We start from the raw sequence: 23,449 nt of genomic DNA, 5'->3' as shown, positions 1-23,449 counted from the left end.
AAAATCTTTTATTGCTGGAAAATCTCTTAATTCAAGTTAGCCAAAACGTAGTCCCTATTTATACTAATTATGATTGAATCCTAAACAAACACAAAAACATAATAAATTTTCTCCTAAAATACCCTTGCTTTAATATCCGATTAACCCAACAGGGTACAACTGCTGCATCCCAATGGCAGTTACAGTCACAAGCATCGCAACCAACACATGTACTTGTTAAATTCTTATAGAATTTGGTTGCTTTGTTATATTGTTAAGAACTTAATGTATTTGTAGTAATTTCTGGTAGCTCGGTAGCTTGTTAAATTGTTTAAGACTTAATTGATTTGGTGCTTTGATGGTTTGATAGTTTGTTGAATTGTTCATGACTTAATTTGTTTGTGACTTAATTGTAGGATGTTAATGTGAATGCTTTTCTTTAAAACCCGGCATTTGTGATGGCCATTGGAGACATTATTTGCTCGTTTAAAAACCAAGTCAATGAGGAAAACAATGATGGTGAGGTTGGTGGGGAAGATGAAGACAACTAATATTTCTTGTTTTATGATATAGAGGATGTTATTTTGAATTTGGAAAATAGTTTATGTATGATATATATTAGATGTTTGTTTGAGATTATTAGATATGGTATGTTCGATGTTTGTTTGGAAAATAGTTTATGGAATATGTTATGTTTGATGTTTTTATATAATGTGGTATGTATTTATTTATGTATTTTTATCAAAACTGTATTTTATAATATATATATATATATATATATATATATATATATATATATATATATATTAATATTATAAAAAATAAGTTTTTTTTCAAAAAAAAAACAGCGATGCCTTTAGAGACGACTACGATCACTTGCGACGACGAGGACCTCCAGCGAGTATTGCCAGAAAAATTCCTGCCGGTGGCCGGAATATTAATAGAGACGACACTATTAGAGATGACAGTATTAGAGACAACAAGTGGCTATTAGCTACGAGCCAATAGCGGCATCGCTTTAGTGATGACGTGTCGTCGCTAATACTATTAGCGACAGCAGACGTGATCAATTGCGATGATTTTTTGTCGCCGCTAAAGGTTAGTTTTTTTGTAGTGTATTAAGATGGCTTATTTAATAAATTTTTATTTGTTTACTTTAATAATAACCTAGAAAAAAAATGGTAAAGAAGATAATTAGGGGAGGTGCATATATAGAAAACCCTTAAAATAAAATAGATATAAATTAAAATTTTTAAACAAATCAATTAGATGAATCACTCGTATATAAATATTACTTGCATTATACCTCGTATCTGTATATATCGCCATTGTTTATATAAAAATACAAAAGAAACATATAAAAAAGAGAAATTAAAATTCTAAATAGATCAATCAGCTACCTCGTATTTAAATATTACTTTGGTTACCTCGTATCTGTAAGTCGACATTGTTTATTTAAAAATACAAGATCTGTTGACTATAGAGAGCGAAATATATTTAAATATTTACTTGCCTTGAATATTTGTCTAGAAAGAGTTTGCAAGTCGGCATTCTTTCTTGTACCTTGATTCCAAGATCATATCCTCAATTTTGTGTATACTCCATAAGGGAATCAAAGAGAGCGAACAACCTGCAATCTATACAGGATGCATGCCATAAACGCAGTACAGTTGATACGAATGGTGACGAGTCCCAGTAGCAATTCGATGTTAGGAGCAGAGATTGAATTCGGATCTGCGATGTTCTACGTTTACGCTGGCATCTCGTGTTTTCTAGTCATCTTTGCCGGAATCATGTCCGGCCTTACCTTAGGATTGATGTCTCTTGGCCTCGTCGAGCTTGAAATCCTCCAGCGCAGTGGCACTCCGGTCGAGAAAAAACAAGCAGGTTTTTTATTAGTTCTTCAACTTCTTTATCTATTTAACGTGGTTGATGCCTATTTTGAATTTATGGTTTCCTTGTTCAAATTTCTTGACGCTTTATTTGAGTTTACAATTCTATTTGGGGATCCAATTTGTATACGGATTCAATTTATAAATTGTAAAAGAAGGTTTTGACTAGGATAAATTTCTATGGTTCTATTCAAATATGATTTGAGGTATCTGACCATTTTCAATTTCAAGTCAATGACTTCTAGTCGAGCAGAGAAGCATCTACATTTTGTTTTAAAATAAGCATTCATGATCTTTTTTTTTAGATTGCCAAAAAATGTAAAACCTGTCTCCTCACATGACAATCGTATTCATTGATCTCTTTCTTATCTTGGCTTTATGCGACGTTATTTTCTTCAGCTATCATTTTTCCAGTGGTACAGAAACAGCACCAACTTCTTGTAACGTTGCTTTTATGCAATGCAGCTTCCATGGAGGTAGTCATTCATTTAAATGATTAGTATATAATATGCATAATATTTTTTCTTAAAGTTTGTTATTAACTAGTGCTCTATTTTTCACAACATCCTTATTGATGTACATCGTTTCAGGCGCTGCCAATATATTTGGACAAGATTTTCAATCAAGTTGTTGCAATAGTTCTTTCGGTAACTTTTGTCATGTTTTTTGGAGAGGTAACTTTTGTTGCAATATAAGAATTTGTCTTTTTTTTGTTCTTTTTTGTTCTTCATGAATCATTTATATATATGAGTTTTTTTACCATTTATTTTTGACAGGTGATTCCACAAGCAGTGTGTACCAGATATGGACTGGCTATAGGTTCTAGTTTTATCTGGCTTGTACGTATTTTGATGATAATTTGCTATCCTATTGCTTACCCTATAAGCAAGGTAAATTTTACTATGGGAGATTTAGGGTTATTTATATCTTCATTATAGCTTCCTACTTTCGTTTCTCCCTATTAAAGCATTGTAGTTTGAAAGCCGATTTGGGTACATCTATGCCTTCATAAGAATTAAATTGGAAGTAGAGTGTTGTAACAAAGAATAACAAAGAATATTCTTCCATAATGTCATGTAACCAACTTCTCTCATCTAAAAACTTCTTAAAAAACCTTTTTACTCATAATTCCTATCTTAACCTTCTAGAATATATAGATGTAGTAGCCTTGGTTTAGGCACATGCTGGACCATAATCAGATACATTCTAGTTTTATTAAAATACCACAGCTCATGTTTTAAAGTGTTTTGTGATTTCAGATTCTTGATTTTTTGTTGGGTCATAATGAAGCTTTGTTTAGAAGAGCTCAGTTGAAAGCCCTTGTTTCCATCCATGGCCAGGAGGTTATTTCTAATCTTTTAAGCATGTAGCATATAATTTTTTTTTATGAAACATTGTGATGAAATTATGTGTATAAATATCCTGATTTTTAGGCAGGTAAAGGAGGTGAACTCACTCATGATGAGACCACAATTATCAATGGAGCACTTGATTTAACTGAAAAGGTATCAAATAAAATGAACTTACAATTTATAACTTAGTTTGATTGTTGATTGTTGATTGTTGATTGTTGATTGTTGTTTTGTATAAAATACGCTATGTGGATTATGACTTAGTTATATTCTTTTATAACATGACATTTAATTGTTGTTGAATGTTATATTGTTAACTTTCATGTGAATTTCCATGCATTTGGTTTTTTTTCTTCACTTTCTTTTCAATGATGGAGAATTTCTCAAAGTAATCACTGATATGTCTGATCAGACTGCAGAGGAGGCTATGACACCAATCGAGTCAACTTTTTCCTTGGATGTGAATTCAAACTTAGATTTGTGAGTATTATTCATGTACATGATTATATTTGTTTCTTATCAGTTATCATTTGGTCTTCTTTTGACAATTATTAAGCTTGCATTAAAAGGTCTTACTATTTTTTCTTTTCAATATGTCAGGGAAGCAATGAGAAAGATTCTTGCAAAAGGTCATAGTAGAGTTCCTGTATACTCTGGAAACCCAAGAAATGTTATTGGGCTTCTATTGGTAACTTGTCACTCTAGTTTAATTATGGGTTAGAAAATCTATCAAAACTACCGCAATGTCATTTCTAAAAAAAACAACTTTCACTGCTATGTTTAGATAGATTTTACAAAGTCTTAATGTCCTAATAAGAACAATGCTATACTAGATGGACTTTTGAAAGTATATGTTTTTATACACATGAAAAATATAAAAGTATAATGTTGTTATTAGATATAAATAAAATTTGGGTGCGTCTCCTAATTCCATCCTTGTTGAGATGTAGGTTAAAAGTCTTCTTACTATTCAAGCTGAAACTGAGACTCCAGTAAGTGCAGTTTCCATTAGGAAAATTCCAAGGTTTGCTGTTTTTCTTTTTAATTTTTCCTCTATGATCTTACAAAAAAACCCGAGCTAAATGCAAGAAATAAGAATATACATTCATTTATTTATGTATCATAGCATCTTGCTTTCATTCCTTTGTATTTTAGTATTGTACTTTGAAACTATACCCCGTTATAGCATTGTATATTTTTATCAAACAATGAATCACCATATTCTTTTTTCACAGGGTTCCAGCTCACATGCCACTATATGAAATACTAAATGAGTTCCAAAAGGGAAACAGTCATATGGCAGCTGTAGTCAAAACTAAAGGGAAAAACCAAAAACATCCAACACTTGAAGAAGAATCAAAAACGAATGACAATGTAACAATTGATGTGGAACCACGAGTTTTTGCTAAGCAAGGGGATGCTACTACAAGTGGAGTGCCATATTTAATTGAGGACATTGAAGAAGGTGAAGTGATTGGTATAATCACTTTAGAAGATGTATTCGAGGAACTTCTTCAGGTTCTTTTGGTTCCATGTGTAGTGTTTATAAAACAAATTTTAGAAGGGTTAAATGAAAAGAAATCGCAACGTACTTTCATTTGTTTTTTTGGTAAATCAACTTTTTAATTCGTAAGATAAGGTAAGATTTCTTAGATATTTAATTCCATTTCATCTTATTACAACAATTATAGCAATGTCAGCAAAGTACGATGCAATTTTTACTGTTGTACTAATAAGGAAAAAAGGAAATGTAGAATGCTAGAGTTGGGTAGGTTTTTTAAAGTACAATGTCATGATAACAAAACAGTTGAAACTATAATGTTGTAATGGATTTACTTTAATATTTGTTGCATTTAGCCTACTTTAAAATTAGATCCTCTTCAATGCTGCCAAAAGTATAATGATCTACCTGCTTTTTAAATTCTAAATAGATGATAATTTTTTATATCAATGTAGGAGGAGATTATAGATGAAACTGATGAATTTGTTGATGTGCATAAAAGGTACATTAGATTTATAGAATTATTCGGTTTTATATGAAAAAAAACCAACTGATACTGCTTTCCACAGGATACGTGTAGTAGCCGCTGCAGCCGCTTTATATGTAGCACGTGCTCCCTCATTTCGGAGATCATCTAGTATTTCCGTAAGAAATCATTTTCTTTGCTATAATATAAAATTATAGATTTTCGATTAGAATAATAATAGTAAGGGTTATTTGCAATAAATAACGACGTTATTTCATTGTTTTGTCATTTGTTAATTATAGCATCATACCTCCATTTCTTCAAAATGCATTTATGTTCATTTTTCCTTTGCAACATCCAACTTTGAAAAAACTATAATTGGGTCTATTTTGCAAAGCATAATCTTCCAATGATTTTTTGTTTAATTAAACTGATATGGTTGTGAGTATTTTTCAAAGTGAAATGCCTTAATGTGACAAATTAAAACTACAATCTTGTAATAGAATGAAATGATAGTAGACTGCTATACTAAACAAATGAGTGGATGTACATTGCTATTTCTTAAATTAAGCCCTAATCGTTTGTTTTGCATACATTCTTATATATTCATATTCTCGCTATTGGTTAAACTTGAATTTGTTGCTATTGTTCTGGTTAAATACATCAGGGATCCCAAAATAAGCAAGGGAAAACTCCAAAGAAGCTCGGTGAGGGTGATTCAACTTCATCAAAGTTGCAAAGGGATCTCATGGAACCTTTTCTTTGAAAAGGGACATAAAATGGCCAACTACTCAAAGCCTCGTAAAAGACACTTCTTATGTGTGTGGATGTATTTATTTAGAGGGTTAATGTTACTGTTGCCCTACCAAATAATCGTTGTTTTTTTTGCATGCATGTTTGTATTCTTTGGCACTAAACTTGTTATCTTGTTGATTGTATCATGTGTTCCGGATGTAGCCTCACAAGCTAAATTTGTATCCTATGGGATTGGTCAAACCTTAACACTATGTGGCCTTGCATGGCCTCCACATAGATTGTTATTTACTTTTTTAATTTTTATATTCTTAAAACAAGATTTTATATATATATATATATATATATATATATATATATATATATATATATATATATATATATATATATATATATATATATATATATATATATACTAGTGGTTTACCCGCACGATGCTGGAATCTTTACTTTCGTTGAATAGTTTCAAACAAATATTAGTTTCCTTTCAGAATGTTATTTTGGAATAAAAATTTAAATACATTTTAGTTTTGGGTTAAAACTAAAAAATATTGTTTAGGTTAAATCAAATTCTTAAAGTTTTACGTTTAAACAAAATATATTGTTATTTTAGGTTAAAATAAAATAATATATTACTTTTTTTTTGTTAAAATGGAAATCTTTTGTTATAATCACTTATAAAGTAAAAGTGTTCTTTTTCTTTCGGATACGTTATTATATATGCGGCAACACAGACAAAGTTGTTTAAAAAGATCGAAAACATGCGGCTGGTTTTTTAAACAAATAGCTTTGATGTCCGACTTTAACTCGGAATAAATAACCCGTTTGAGTGTTTTAAAGGTTTATCTTAATATTAATAATTATCTAGCTTATAAGTTTTATTTTTATTATGTATTTTTGTTATAGGTTATAAGTTATTTTTAATTATTCTTACATATATTTATTTTATTTTAAATTTATTCATAGGTTTGAGTTTTATTTTTATTTTTATCTTTGTTTTTAGTATGATAAATATTGTTAATAGTCAAATCCTAATTCTAATAAATAAGTAGAACTCTGCCACGTGTCAATCTATAAGACCTCCAAAATAGAGTTTTCCCGCTCATTTTATTCATCTATATTTACGTAAATGCCATACAATCCAAATTCAATAATTCCGGAAAAATCTGCAAACAAATATGTTAGTCAATCTTCAGATTCGAAAAACACGCATTAATTTTGAAAGTTTGTTTATTTTGATTGCAAATTAAATCCCTAAAAATCTGCAATATTATTCTTTTTCAAACGTAATCTTCTTAATTTTTGTTCTTATTTATTCAAACGTAAATAGCATTCATACAGTTATTTTCTCTTTACCATTCTGCTCCAGACGAATTCTGCTCCATAGTAATATTTGCAAACGTATTCTTCTTCATTCTTCGTGATTCTGCAACGCTTCAAAAATTATAATATCAGGTTAGTGTATTAAAATATCAGCATTACTAATATTTCTAACCTCTTAATTGTCTGATTTACCAGTTTCTATCATTTTTCATTTTATTAGTGATGTTCTTCTTCTTCCTTTTGCTAATTCTTCTTAATCATGTTCTTCTTCTACCTTTTCAGTTTAAAAGACGTAAATGTTAATGAAAATGATTACAAAATACGAAATTAGTAATAAAAATGAGAACTTTATTTTCTTTAAAAAAAAACTGTTCTTCAAAGCTTTAACTATTACAATATGTTTTTTTTGTTTTGCTGTTTCATTTACTTTGATTTGCTGTTAATTTAAAAGGTTGCTAATTTTCCTTACAATTCTATAATGATTAAATTTATTGCAGAAAATGGAATTCATATGCGAACCCAACTGATTGGCAATATGGTCATTAAATTTATTCTATAAAATCAAAACTTATCTGTTTTCATATGCGAACCCAACTGATTGGCTTTTCAAAATCAAATTCGCAACTCCAAATCGTTCGATTATTCGCCCCAATTCCAAAATCAAATAACAGATCCTTCGTATGATTCATTTAATAACCAAGGCTTCTTTTACTTCAAAATGACCATATTGCCCCTAACTTGATAAGTATTTCATATATCGCAATTAACAATTAAGACAAATCAATCAATCAATCAATTTGTATAATAAAAATGCGAAATTCTTAGCTTTCTTCCCCAATTCGCATTCTACTGTAAAATTCACATTCTTCATTCACCCTCTTTCTTCGCATGTTCCAGTCATTTTTTTTTTTAGTTCATTCGCATTTGAGTTGTTTGTCTCACGAAATACGAAATGAATATTAACCATAATCACCTTCGCATCTTTAACCCCAATCCATACAACCTCATATGCGAAACCCAATTTTGATTTGTATTACCAAATGCGAACATTTTTGCTTTTACACTTGAACTGCATTTGACTCCAATATGCGAACATCTTTAACCCCAATCCATACAACCTCAAAGCTTTAACTATTACAATATGTTTTTTTCGTTTTGCTGTTTCATTTACTTTGATTTGCTGTTAATTTAAAAGGTTGCTAATTTTCCTTACAATTCTATAATGATTAAATTTATTGCAGAAAATGGAAATAGGAAATAAGGTTTACCTAAATCAAATAACAGATCCTTCGTATGATTCATTTAATAACCAAGGCTTCTTTTACTTCAAAATGACCATATTGCCCCTAACTTGATAAGTATTTCATATATCGCAATTAACAATTAAGACAAATCAATCAATCAATCAATTTGTATAATAAAAATGCGAAATTCTTAGCTTTCTTCCCCAATTCGCATTCTACTGTAAAATTCACATTCTTCATTCACCCTCTTTCTTCGCATGTTCCAGTCATTTTTTTTTTAGTTCATTCGCATTTGAGTTGTTTGTCTCACCAAATACGAAATGAATATTAACCATAATCACCTTCGCATCTTTAACCCCAATCCATACAACCTCATATGCGAAACCCAATTTTGATTTGTATTACCAAATGCGAACATTTTTGCTTTTACACTTGAACTGCATTTGACTCCAATATGCGAACATCTTTAACCCCAATCCATACAACCTCAAAGCTTTAACTATTACAATACGTTTTTTTTGTTTTGCTGTTTCATTTACTTTGATTTGCTGTTAATTTAAAAGGTTGCTAATTTTCCTTACAATTCTATAATGATTAAATTTATTGCAGAAAATGGAAATAGGAAATAAGGTTTACCTAAATAACATTGACCAGATAGATGAAAAATCGCATATCAAGGTTCGGGTGCTTAAAATTTGGAACTTTGTCAGAAATAATAAAGTTTGTTCCATTGAAATGATCATCATGGATGAGGAGGTTTGTTGTATTTGATATATTTTTTATTCATCATTCAATATTAGACATGTTTCATGAACATAATAATTTTTAATTTTTTTTTAAACAGGGTACACAATACCAAGCTCGTGTCTTCAATCAGAATTTCTCCAGATTTCGTCATCTTTTAAAGGAAGATGAAAGTTATATAGTTATAAACCCAATATGGCTGCTGTTACTAATGGTTTTAGTTATACAGGTCATAAACAGACCTTAACTTTGGATTGGAAAAGCATCCTAAAAAAATGTGATGATTTCTCGGGTCCGGTCAATGGATTTATGTTTGTTGACTTTAATTCTATCATAGAACAAACATGCCCAAAAGACACATTCTTTGGGTAGTCATAAAATATTAGTAAAATCATTTTTTATTATTTGTTTTTTTGGTTATACATTTTATTATTTAAATATTACGAATTTAATCCTAAACTTTTATTTTTTTTGTGGTATCTGTTGTGTAGATGTTATTGGACATATCGTGTCATTTAGGCCTCTTGAAACTTCAAATCCAGTACCATCCAAGCATTATATAAAAGTCACTCTTAGCAACCTAGAGTGAGATTATATTGTATTATTTATTTATTATTTATTATCTTTAATTAATCACAAATTAATATTAATATACTATTTTATGGTTTATTTAGTTTTGTACATCTGAAGGTTACTATTTTTGAAAGTCAAGCATATCAAATTTCAGAATACCTAAAAAATAACCCGACTGTTAATTTTGTTGTGATCGTGATGTAGTTTTTGAAGCTAAACATTTGGAATGGTTTGTATTCAGTCTTTATATATAGATGTTTATAATTACTGTTTTTATATAAATTTTAATAATTGGATATACATTTTTTACAGGTCTTGGTGAAGCTAAAAATCATTTTGAAAGTAACGAAATTGTTCATAAATTCTGACATTTATGAAACAAATGAGTTTAAAAATAAGTTAGTTTCCAATTGTTTTTTATTTTTTTATAATGTATTTTAACTTAAAAAAACACAAAACCAAATATTCATGAATCTAAATTAAACATTACAGGTTGAAATGTCATGACAATTTCGGTATAACTGAAAAAAGCATAACTACACTTCAAAGCTACTCTTCTTCATATACAGATGACTTTAAGGGCAATTTTCCATTAAAAACAATCTGTGAGATCACCGAACCAATTAAGGTATATTGCATTATTTTATATGTTTTACATTTTATTTTTGCATAATTTATTTTAATAATTTTTACATTTTATATGATACAGGAAATGAAGTTTTTATTAGTTGCTTCCATTGTTAATATAAGGCAGAATCTACCATGGTATTATGAAGCATGCAAAAAATGTGGAAAAAAATTTATCCCGGTTCCCAAAACCAATCATTCGTATACCAACCCTGAGGGAATTTCAGAAACTATGGTTGTCGAGTGTACAAATGCACAATGCAAAAAATCTGAATTTCAGTCAGTTATAAAGTATAGACATATTTATTTCTATTAATTTTGTCAATCTTAAAACAACACTAACAATGACATAATTATTTTTTGTTTTAGGTATATAATTCCAATTAACGTACAAGATTGTACTGGAACCATTGGATTGACTCTTTTTGATAGGGAAGCAAGGAGGTTGTTAAATATAAGTGCCTACGAGTTGAAAAAGATACATGATGCGGTATATTATTCATACCTTTAAAATCAGAAAACATTTACTTAATTTTTTAATTTATTAAAATATATCTTACAGGCCGGAGACAGTGATGCCCTATTTCCAATGCAACTTAATGTGTTGAAAAACCGCAAGTTTGGTTTTGTTGTATATATTACAGAATACAATGTCAACAACTATAATAACATTTACACAGTTCTCAGAGTTACAGAAGATATGTCGATTGTTTGTGAATTGGAAAGTAAAATAGAACTTATGGTATGTAATTTTTATTGTTGAAAATTTACAATTCTTTAATGTTAAAGTACAAAACGATTAACATATTTCCATTTTATTTTTTAGAGTAATCAATCTGTCTCCTTAAATCAAGTTGCTTTGGAATCCGATGATGTTGTACAGCCTGTTCAAAAGGTTTTTCATTTTATTTTATAAACTTTTAATTATATTAGTTATTTTTTTTAGGAATCAAACATTTTTTTTTAAATTAGGATGTGATCTCACAAACAGACAAAAGTTTTACACCCTCAACAGTTGATAAGTCAACCGCAACAAGTCCTTGCAAAATATCAGGTGATTTGAAGCGCAACCTCCAAGAAATTTATGATGTTGATTCTGGATATGATTTAAGTTCAACTAAGGCTAAAAGAAAGTCAACCGCAGAGGAAACTCCACTCTTGATTCCAAAAATTGAAAAGTGAGTTTCTATCGGTTATAAGACACATTTAATATATTTTGATCATTTGTTTTGGTTATAAAGATATTTTAATTGCTTGGTATGATTTTTATTTTGGGGTATTTAGGATGTCAAATATTATTGGTTTTGAATATTTTTGGATACTTTTATTGTTTTAAATTGGACAAGTTAGTTGATTTTGGTTATAACTCAAATAAAATATATTGCCCCTAACTTGATAAGTATTTCATATATCGCAATTAACAATTAAGACAAATCAATCAATCAATCAATTTGAATAATAAAAATGCGAAATTCTTAGCTTTCTTCCCCAATTCGCATTCTACTGTAAAATTCACATTCTTCATTCATCCTATTTCTTCGCATGTTCCAGTCATTTTTTTTTTTTAGTTCATTCGCATTTGAGTTGTTTGTCTCACCAAATACGAAATGAATATTAACCATAATCACCTTCGCATCTTTAACCCCAATCCATACAACCTCATATGCGAAACCCAATTTTGATTTGTATTACCAAATGCGAACATTTTTGCATTTACACGTGAACTGCATTTGACTCCAATATTGAGCAAATCACATTTCACAGTCCTTCTTGACTTCGCATTTTTCTTCACGAATCGTCCCTCAATCAATAACCCAATTAACCCAATTGCGAATCCAAAATCAAAACTTATCTGTTTTCATATGCGAACCCAACTGATTGGCTTTTCAAAATCAAATTCGCAACTCCAAATCGTTCGATTATTCGCCCCAATTCCAAAATCAAATAACAGATCCTTCGTATGATTCATTTAATAACCAAGGCTTCTTTTACTTCAAAATGACCATATTGCCCCTAACTTGATAAGTATTTCATATATCGCAATTAACAATTAAGACAAATCAATCAATCAATCAATTTGTATAATAAAAATGCGAAATTCTTAGCTTTCTTCCCCAATTCGCATTCTACTGTAAAATTCACATTCTTCATTCACCCTCTTTCTTCGCATGTTCCAGTCATTTTTTTTTTTTTAGTTCATTGGCATTTGAGTTGTTTGTCTCACCAAATGCGAAATTAATATTAACCATAATCACCTTCGCATCTTTAACCCCAATCCATACAACCTCATATGCGAAACCCAATTTTGATTTGTATTACCAAAACCGAACATTTTTGCTTTTACACGTGAACTGCATTTGACTCCAATATTGAACAAATCACATTTCACAGTCCTTCTTGACTTCGCATTTTTCTTCACGAATCGTCTCTCAATCAATAACCCAATTAACCCAATTGCTAATCCAAAATCAAAACTTATCTGTTTTCATATGCGAACCCAACTGATTGGCTTTTCAAAATCAAATTCGCAACTCCAAATCGTTCGATTATTCGCCCCAATTCCAAAATCAAATAACAGATCCTTCGTATCATTTAATAACCAAGGCTTCTTTTACTTCAAAATGACCATATTCCCCCTAACTTGATAAGTATTTCATATATCGCAATTAACAATTAAGACAAATCAATCAATCAATCAATTGGTATAATAAAAATGCGAAATTCTTAGCTTTCTTCCCCAATTCGCATTCTACTGTAAAATTCACATTCTTCATTCACCCTCTTTCTTCGCATGTTCCAGTCATTTTTTTTTTTAGTTCATTCGCATTTGAGTTGTTTGTCTCACCAAATACGAAATGAATATTAACTATAATCACCTTCGCATCTTTAACCCCAATCCATACAACCTCATATGCGAAACCCAATTTTGATTTGTATTACCAAATGCGAACATTTTTGCTTTTACACGTGAACTGCATTTGACTCCAATATTGAGCAAATCACATTTCACAGTCCTTCTTGACTTCGCATTTTTCTTCACGAATCGTCCCTCAATCAATAACCCAATTAACCCAATTGCGAATCCAAAATCAAAACTTATTTGTTTTCATATGCGAACCCAACTGATTGGCTTTTCAAAATCAAATTCGCAACTCCAAATGGTTCGATTATTCGCCCCAATTCCAAAATCAAATAACAGATCCTTCATATGATTCATTTAATAACCAAGGCTTCTTTTACTTCAAAATGACCATATTCCCCCTAACTTGATAAGTATTTCATATATCGCAATTAACAATTAAGACAAATCAATCAATCAATCAATTTGTATAATAAAAATGCAAAATTCTTAGCTTTCTTCCCCAACTCGCATTCTACTGTAAAATTCACATTCTTCATTCACCCTCTTTCTTCGCATGTTCCAGTCATATTTTTTTTTAGTTCATTCGCATTTGAGTTGTTTGTCTCACCAAATACGAAATGAATATTAACCATAATCACCTTCGCATCTTTAACCCCAATCCATACAACCTCATATGCGAAACCCAATTTTGATTTGTATTACCAAATGCGAACATTTTTGCTTTTACACGTGAACTGCATTTGACTCCAATATTGAACAAATCATATTTCACAGTCCTTCTTGACTTCGCATTTTTCTTCACGAATCGTCCCTCAATCAATAAACCAATTAACCCAATTGCTAATCCAAAATCAAAACTTATCTGTTTACATATGCGAACCCAACTGATTGGCTTTTCAAAATCAAATTCGCAACTCCAAATCGTTCGATTATTCACCCCAATTCCAAAATCAAATAACAGATCCTTCGTATGATTCATTTAATAACCAAGGCTTCTTTTACTTCAAAATGACCATATTGCCCCTAACTTGATAAGTATTTCATATATCGCAATTAACAATTAAGACAAATCAATCAATCAATAAATTTGTATAATAAAAATGCGAAATTCTTAGCTTTCTTCCCCAATTCGCTTTCTACTGTAAAATTCACATTCTTCATTCACCCTCTTTCTTCGCATGTTCCAGTCATTTTTTTTTAGTTCATTCGCATTTGAGTTGTTTGTCTCACCAAATACGAAATGAATATTAACCATAATCACCTTCGCATCTTTAACCCCAATCCATACAACCTCATATGCGAAACCCAATTTTGATTTGTATTACCAAATGCGAACATTTTTGCTTTTACACGTGAACTGCATTTGACTCCAATAATGAATATTAACCATAATCACCTTCGCATCTTTCTGTTGATTATTTTAAACATGGAACATTTATGTCTATTATTTAGAATAGCTATTATTTTTGTCACGATAAATATGTTATTTTTAATAAATAATCAATAACCAATTGTAAACAAAATTTATATCTTTGATTCTCTAAAATTAATTCATACATTTTTGTAATGGTTGCAACATATTTACTTATCTTCTGTAAATAACCTATATTCAACCAACTATTTCCTAATATTCTATACTCCTTTTTTAGATGAAATTTGAATATTAAACTAATTTTTAGTTGTAATCTTTTAAATTCCAAAAAATCAGGAAGAAAATTATATCTAATAAAGATCCAACAACAATAAAATTATATAATCGTAATCTTTTTCCAATATTCAAGCATATAACTTTAACTCAAAACGTGAAATCCAAAATTTTGAAACACCTCATTCGTCTTCTTAATGTTCAATTGTTTCTGCGATTTTTTTTTCATTAAGCTTACATCAAACTGCTTCATTAAAGTTGTAATCCTCATTCCAGTTCTACCTGCAAGATTTCCATATCCATATGTCCGGTTAGTATTATCAGTTTAGATCACTTTGTTTTCTCTATGAATTTATGGTTGAAATTTACAACAATAATCAATATGCTGGAATAGATGTTTTTCTAATTGTAAAAAAATAATCTTGAATAGATACATAAGATCAATAAGCAATTTATAATCATAACGATTATCGTGTATCACACAATTTTACCTTCATTGATTCCATGGAGATCTAGGGTTTTAACCCCTGATATCATCCGAACCCACGATTGGTTGAAATTGGGGAAACAGTAGATTTAAATCGAATAAACCCTAGGTTGGAAATGAGGATGATGAGTCATGATGCTAACATTTTAATAAACAAATTAATAAAGGTAACTTTTTAAATACATTTACTTTATTATCATTATTTATTTAATTCTAACTAACTTCAATTGTATTATATAAACATATTATGTACATAATTTCACATTTCATTTCCTAACCTATATCTTCTTATGCAGAAAACAACGGTAACATGTACCACATGCAGGCCAAAGAGAAAAGAAGACAAAGAAAAATATATTTGGAAAATAAAAGATCGAAGAAAATAAAAACAATACCAAACGTTCCAAGTATATCATTACAACATCTCTTCAAAAAAACCATTAACTATAACCGTATTAGTATTTTATATTCCATCTTTTACTGTTATATAGTTGAATACATATATTTACAAGTTTTATAAGTCATTTCTATTTGCAGATCAATCAACCAACATTGTTCGTCAAACTCAAAATGTCAATTCATTTACAACACCTGCAAAGCATAACACAACCATACAATATTGTCCTTCCTTTACAGATGTTAGAACTCCATTTTCTAACATTAAAAATGTTATAAATCCGTTATCTAACATTACGAATGGTAATTATTTATGGTTTTTAAAATATACTATTATCCATTATGTAAATATTTATTTATTTAGTTAACTATTTTATTTTTATTTTATTCAGATAACATTGGTTTGGATAAATATATCACTTCCAAGTTAGCAAAGAAAAGACAGTACCATGTACTTTCAAATGATATGACATCAAATAATGCATCTACAGTAACAACTTCTTCATCATCAATCAAATTAAATCCAGGATGTCATAAATTAAAAACGAAGGCAAGACATTTATCCCCTATCCCATTGATTGATTTGACAGAAGATGTAGAAAATATACATCAAGTGAACAATGAAAATCGTATAGTTGGTATCTCAAATGGTAATGAAAAAATAAAATTCATTTTACATTTCAGATACTATGTTCTATATAATTATAAAATTCATTGATATTTTATTCAACGCTTTTATTTTACAGAATATTTGGATCATGGTGATCAAGATGTTTTATGTCAAACATGTCGTGCAAAGTTATGGAGAAATGAATACATTAGAGGTAAAGAAAATGGGAACACGGATTATTCATTATGTTGTGGTTACGGCAAAGTTCAACTTCCAGACTTAAAGAATGCACCCCCTACTTATGAAAGAATGTTTCGAAATATGGATTCAAAAAGCAAACACTTCATGAAAAACATTCGACGTTACAATTCAATGTTTTCTTTCACGTCGATGGTGGTAAAATTGACTCTTCAATCAATAGAGGAAACGCTCCTTACATTTTCAGATTGGGTGGTCAAAATTATCATAGTATTGGAAGTCTTTTGCCAGCAAAAGGATCGGAACCAAAATTCTCTCAGTTATACATTTATGACACTGACAACGAAATTACAAATAGACAAAGATGTTTTCGGTATTTTCTCAAACTTCTTATTCATAATCTATTATTATTATTATTATTATTATTATTATTATTATTATTATTATTATTATATATATATATATATTATGTATATATTACTAATATTATGTATAAATTTATTTATTTTAGTGGTGAAAAAGATCAATCAACATCAACTGATAGTGATATTGTTAAAGATATTAAGGTGATGTTGGATTCAAATAATGTCTTGGTTAGATCTTATAGAATGGTAAGAGATACTTTTCAAAAAAATCCAGAAGTTGATATGAAATTACGACTTATCGGGAGAAGGGAGCAAGATGGAAGAACATATAACCTACCGACTGCTTCTGAGGTTGCTGCTTTAATAATTGGTGACATTTCGGATTCAATCGAAAAGAGGGATATCGTCGTTCAAACAAAAAATGGTTGTCTACAACGTATCAGTGAATTGCATCCTTCGTACCTTCCTCTCCAATATCCATTGCTATTTCCATATGGGGATGATGGTTATAGTGTTGACATTCTTCATAGAGGTGTGTCATTTACGACCAACAGCAAGCGTGCGAAATGTACAATGAGAGAATATTTCGCTTATAGGATTCAAGACAGAGATCATTCGTTCTCTCTCATACTTAATTCAAGAAGGTTGTTTCAACAATTTCTGGTAGATGCCTATACTATGATGGAAACAGAGAGAATGTACTACATACGTAGGCAACAACATGTTCTTAGATGTGATTCTTATGAAAATTTACGTAACCAAAAAGCTCAAGGAATGACTGATATCTCGAATGTCGGCCAACGTGTCATATTACCTTCATCCTTTACCGGAGGTGCACGCTATATGCTGCAAAACTATTTGGATGCCATGTCACTATGTAAATGGTTTGGATATCCTAATTTCTTCATAACCTTTACGTGTAATCCCAAATGGCCTGAGATTAAAAGGTTTCTTAAGGATACTTCACTTCAACAAGAAGACAGACCTGATATACTATGTAGGTTGTTTAAGATCAAGCTTGATGCATTCATTAAAGACTTAAGGGAGAATCAAATTTTCGGCAAAGTTCAAGCATGTAATTAAAACTATATTTTTAATTTTTTTGTAAAACATTGATCTTATTATTATATTTTAAATATGTTTTGATATCTAATCACATTCTCTTTTATTTTTTGTCAAATTCTTTTACAGATGTTTATACCATTGAATTTCAAAAAAGAGGTTTGCCGCATAGTCATATATGTCTATTCATGCATTCTGACAACAAGCTACCAACTGTTGAACTTATCGATCCAATAATTTCAGCAGAGATACCAGACAGAATTGAAGATCCTGAATTGTATTCACTTGTAAATGAGTTTATGATTCATGGTCCATGTGGAGCTGAAAATATGAATTGTCCATGCATGGTGGATAAAAAGTGCTCTAAAAACTTTCCAAAACAATTCATTAATCATTCGTCTGTTGATCAGAATGGTTTTCCGTTATATAGGCGAAGAAACGATGGTCATTTTGTAGAAAAATCAGGTGTAAGGTTGGATAATAGAAATGTTGTTCCATACAACAAATATCTATTGAAAAGATATCAGACACATATTAATATTGAATGGTGCAATCAGGGATCTTCTATAAAGTATTTGTTTAAATACATAAATAAGGGTCCTGATAGAGCTACAGTTGCTGTTGTACCAACCAACAATGAATGTGAAAATAATGATGCGGTCGATGAAATAGCTGAATATTACGATTGTAGATATTTATCAGCATGTGAAGCATCATGGCGAATTTTTAGATATGATGTTCATTGCAGACATCCTTCTGTTGTTAGACTACCTTTTCATCTTCCTAATCAACAACAGATTGTATATGGCGAAGATGATGATATTGATGATGTTCTTGACAAACCTTCTGTTGCCGCTTCTAAGTTCACAGCTTGGATGGAGTGTAATGCAATCGACAGTGAAGCACGAAAACTCACATATGTTGAATTCCCTACAAAGTTTGTTTGGATATTAAATGGTCGGTTTTGGAAGCGAAGGAAAGTAGGAAAAGCCATCGGTAGAATTCATTCAGTTTCACCTAAACTAGGTGAAGCATATTTCTTAAGGATTCTTTTAAATAAAGTAAAAGGACCAACATCATTTGATGAAATTCGCACGGTAAATGGAGAAACACATTCTTCTTTTAGAGATGCCTGTTATGCACTCGGGCTATTAGATGATGACAATGAATACATTGATGCAATTAAAGAAGCAAGTCATTCTGGATCTGGTTTTTATCTACGCTTTTTATTTGCTACATTGTTGATGTGTAATAGTATGTCTAAACCAGAGATCGTTTGGGAAAATACATGGGAATATTTGGCAGATGGAATTCTATATAGCCAACGACGAAGATTTAAGTCAGCAGGTATTACATTTTTTCTTATTTTTTAAAATTAATTTATTTTTATTTTTCAACACCCATTAAATAATTAGTAATGAAATTATTAAATATCAACCACGTATTTTATTAATTATTTAATATTTTCGTGCATAATTGTCTCTCGGAGTAGATGAACTTAAGAACTTAACTTTGTTCGAAATACAACAAATTTTACTTCGAAACAACTCTACTCTCAAAAACTTCAAAAACATGCCATACCCAGATGTTGAATCCGTTTCTTCTTCAAACAATCGACTTATCACCGAGGAACTAGATTACGACATTCCCGTGATAAAGAATGACTATGATCGTATGTTTCTTGCATTAACAAATGAGCAACGGAACATTTTCCTAAACATCAAGAGTGCTATTCAACAAAATAAAGGAGGTGTCTTCTTTGTTTACGGGTATGGTGGAACGGGTAAAACTTTTTTATGGAAAACAATATCTGCAGCAATTAGATCTGAAGGAAATATTGTATTAAATGTTGCTTCAAGTGGTATTGCTTCCTTATTATTGCCCGGTGGTAGAACAACACACTCTCGATTTATAATTCCATTTGAGCTTACAGAGGATTCTTTTTGTAACATAAATCCAGACGGTGAGTTGGCAAGCTTAATAAGGAAAACCTCTTTGATAATTTGGGATGAAGCACCTATGGTCCATAAGCATGCATTTGAAGCTTTAGATCGAACTTTGAAGGATTTATTAAGGTGCGTAAATTCAACCATCTCAAATATTCCATTTGGAGGGAAAGTTATTGTCTTTGGAGGAGATTTTAGACAAATTCTACCTGTTGTGCCGGGTGGCAGTAGACAGAACATTGTAAATGCTTCTTTGAGTTCTTCATATTTATGGGAACATTGCAAAGTCCATAGATTAACAAAAAACATTAGGCTAACTGTTGGAAGGGATCAATCAGATATATGAAAAATAAGAGATTTTGCAAATTGGTTGTTGGATATAGGAGAAGGAAAACTTGGTGGTCCGAACGACGGTGAAACGATTATCGATATTCCGGATGATATTCTCATTAATGATTCACATGATCCTATAGGTTCCTTAATTGAGTTTGTATATCCTTCAATTTTAGAGTACTATAGCGATATAAATTATTTCCAAGAAAGAGCGATACTTGCTCCAAAAAATGAAGTTGTCCAGGAAATAAACGACCGTTTACTTAAGAAGTTTCCAGGAGATCAAGTTGAATATTTAAGTTCAGACTGCATATGTGAATCCGAATTTCTCCATGATCAATTTGATGCAAATCTATACTCTCCTGATGTATTAAATGGACTCAAAGTATCCGGTTTACCAAATCATAAATTAGTTTTAAAAATTGGTGTTCCAGTAATGTTACTGAGAAATATTGATCAGAAAAACGGCTTATGTAATGGCACAAGAATAGAGGTGTTATCATTGGGCAAACGTGCTATTGAGGCACGTATAATAACTGGAACTAATATTGGAAATCGGACTTTTATTCCAAGAATGTCTTTAACTCCATCAGAAAAAAAGATTCCCTTCAAATTCACAAGAAGACAGTTTCCTTTGGCTGTATGTTTTGCAATGACTATTAACAAAAGTCAAGGACAATCGTTGTCAAAGGTTGGTCTGTTTCTGAAAGATTCAGTTTTTTCACATGGACAATTGTATGTTGCCTTATCTAGAGTTCAGAGTAGAGAGGGATTAAAATTATTAATTTTAGATAAAGATGACAAACTCACAAATAAAACTTCCAATGTTGTTTATAAGGAAGTTTTTCGAAATTTGTAGCCAACTTTTTTGTAACGTCGTTTTATTCAATTTTAGGAAATCACACTTAATCCATCATATTACTGTATTTTTTTATAATTACGTATTGTTGTATTTTATGTTAATTTCATTACACACATTGGTATTGTATCATCTGCATATGTCCAATTAGAATAATGAATAAAAAAAAATAGTTTTCAAAAATCTTCATTCCTAATTAAATACTTCCCATTTAGTTAGTAATTAAATAATTACCAATAAAAAAATTATTTAAATATTCAATATTACAATTTATAAGTTATCAGAATTATTGATATAATATTTTATTAAATAATTAATTTTTAAATTCAATTCAAAAACAGCACCCGTGAGTTCCACGGATTTTAACCTAGTATAAGAATACATATGTAAATCGTTACGTATGACTTTTTTAAAGCATTATTTTATAATTTTAAAATCTTCTAAACATATTATTATTTTATTATTTCAAAATATATTTTAATACATAATTACAAAACCTAATTAAAATCAGATAACTATTAACCAATATACAAAACTAACACCAATATAATAATTAAATATAACATTATATATTTAACCAATTTTTTTATTTAAAATAACTAAATAATAAGCAAATAATAACACTCAACCAATATGGTCAATATTAAAGCCGTTTACCTCAAATATAAATTAGTCATAAAATGTATTCTTGTATCGTATGTTTTAGGCTTTTAGCTTTTTGTATCCTGGGTTTTGCATATGGTCAAAACGATTGTTTGAACAATAATTAGAAATTAACCATATTTTTTTCTAAATTATTCCACGATATAGGGTTGATGTCTTGATGATAAGGAAAAGTAAATAAAAATTATATTATATGTGTTTTCCTCTTACATGTTAATAATAAAATTACATACTTACTTTTATATAAACATATACATGACAAACTTTAAATCTTTAATATTATTATATGAAACTAAAATATGTATAAAAAACTGATAAACTTTAATATGATTATATGCAATTAAAATATGTAAAAAAACCACTTAAAAGAATTAAATAAGAGTCCAAAGAAAATGAATAATAGTTATATTGCCCAACAAATAATTATACTATTGCTTCGTTTAAGACAATACTTTTTTTTGTTATCGAGCAGTCACAGTCATCATCATTAATGTGCAGCTTAATGTATAGATTATCATTGTTTTTTTTCTCAAAACTCTACATGATATTTTTTAGCGTTAACAAAAAAAAAATAGGTATCGATCATGATTTGTATTAGGAATGAATGCGCACGGTGATAAGTCATGTGTTGAATCATCAAATCTTCCAGCTCAAAGTAATGGTAACATCTTTAGCATGTTGCAATATAAGATTTTTTAAAGCCACATAAGATTTTTTTAAACCATATAGGATGAAAAGAAGGGTAGCAAAAAGATAAGGAATAGTAGCATTTAATCGTGTGTTATTTATATTGTGAAAAAAAATAGAAAAAAAAATAACCAATCATGTGCCTTTATCTCCCAATCTCTTTCTTTTTCCTCGCAGGAGGCTCGCTACTTTATTTTGGTGAGGACTTTGACACATTTGTAGGCGAGTATGGCTACCGAACCACTCCCTCCAACCTTATTGATTGTCTAGAAGTTTTATCATTCAAATACAATTTTTTTTTTCTAGTCGAACAAAATCCATGTGTAGCATAACGTGAGCGAACTTTGTTAATTGAAAATATAAATCATAAATCATAGTTTTGGATATGTGATGACCATTTTAACTTATAATACAAGTTAGCTCAATTTGTTGGATAAATCAATGAAGTTTTTGATTGTATCCTAAAACATCATGTTTTCCAACACATTGAAATGTCTAACTAGAAAAGAAAATAATATATATATATATATATATATATATATATATATATATATATATATATATATATATATATATATATATATATATATATATATATATATATATATCCAAAATTGCAAAAATGGTCCTTGTGTTTGACAAAATTATGTGGTTTTGGTCCAAAAATTTTTAGTGGTGCATCAATGGTTCAAAATTGGATCTTTCTATTGGTTTTGGTCCCTCTCCATCAAAAAATACGATTATACCCCTCATATTTGTTTTTTTTTTTGTTTCTTTATCATTTTAGTATTTTTTAAGTAATTAAAAATCAAAATACCTCTCTCTCTTTCTCACACACACACACATACACAAGAAACCTATTTTCAGCTTCCACCACCGGA

General features: G+C 29.8%; 2 protein-coding genes across 2 annotated transcripts; both read left to right on the top strand.

The window, feature by feature from the left end:
• Positions 1 to 1,625: 1,625 nt before the first annotated feature.
• Positions 1,626 to 5,956, top strand: LOC145040688 (DUF21 domain-containing protein At4g14240-like). The gene is made up of 13 exons (XM_078988596.1): positions 1,626 to 1,866; positions 2,271 to 2,347; positions 2,462 to 2,545; positions 2,648 to 2,761; positions 3,131 to 3,214; positions 3,305 to 3,376; positions 3,636 to 3,703; positions 3,824 to 3,911; positions 4,174 to 4,247; positions 4,459 to 4,741; positions 5,180 to 5,226; positions 5,294 to 5,369; positions 5,858 to 5,956. Exons 1-13 carry the CDS (start codon positions 1,626 to 1,628, stop codon positions 5,954 to 5,956), a joined length of 1,407 nt encoding a protein of 468 aa, XP_078844722.1.
• Positions 5,957 to 7,072: 1,116 nt separating this feature from the next.
• LOC145040687 (uncharacterized) lies at positions 7,073 to 22,580 on the top strand. The gene is made up of 17 exons (XM_078988595.1): positions 7,073 to 7,123; positions 9,355 to 9,483; positions 10,140 to 10,225; positions 10,320 to 10,455; positions 10,537 to 10,733; positions 10,824 to 10,944; positions 11,017 to 11,196; positions 11,281 to 11,349; positions 11,427 to 11,508; positions 15,987 to 16,148; positions 16,238 to 16,483; positions 16,592 to 16,829; positions 17,165 to 18,093; positions 18,210 to 19,427; positions 19,573 to 20,043; positions 20,410 to 20,886; positions 22,480 to 22,580. The coding sequence occupies exons 1-17, from the start codon at positions 7,073 to 7,075 to the stop codon at positions 22,578 to 22,580; spliced, it is 4,893 nt and encodes a 1,630-aa protein (XP_078844721.1).
• The last annotated feature ends 869 nt before the right edge of the window (positions 22,581 to 23,449 follow it).

Source organism: Lactuca saligna, chromosome 4, assembly GCF_052625555.1.
Source record: "Lactuca saligna cultivar CGN05327 chromosome 4, ASM5262555v1, whole genome shotgun sequence".
Lineage (NCBI taxonomy): Eukaryota > Viridiplantae > Streptophyta > Magnoliopsida > Asterales > Asteraceae > Lactuca > Lactuca saligna.
The sequence above is the reverse complement of the archived record's forward strand: the minus strand, read 5'-3'. Positions and strand labels throughout refer to the sequence as shown.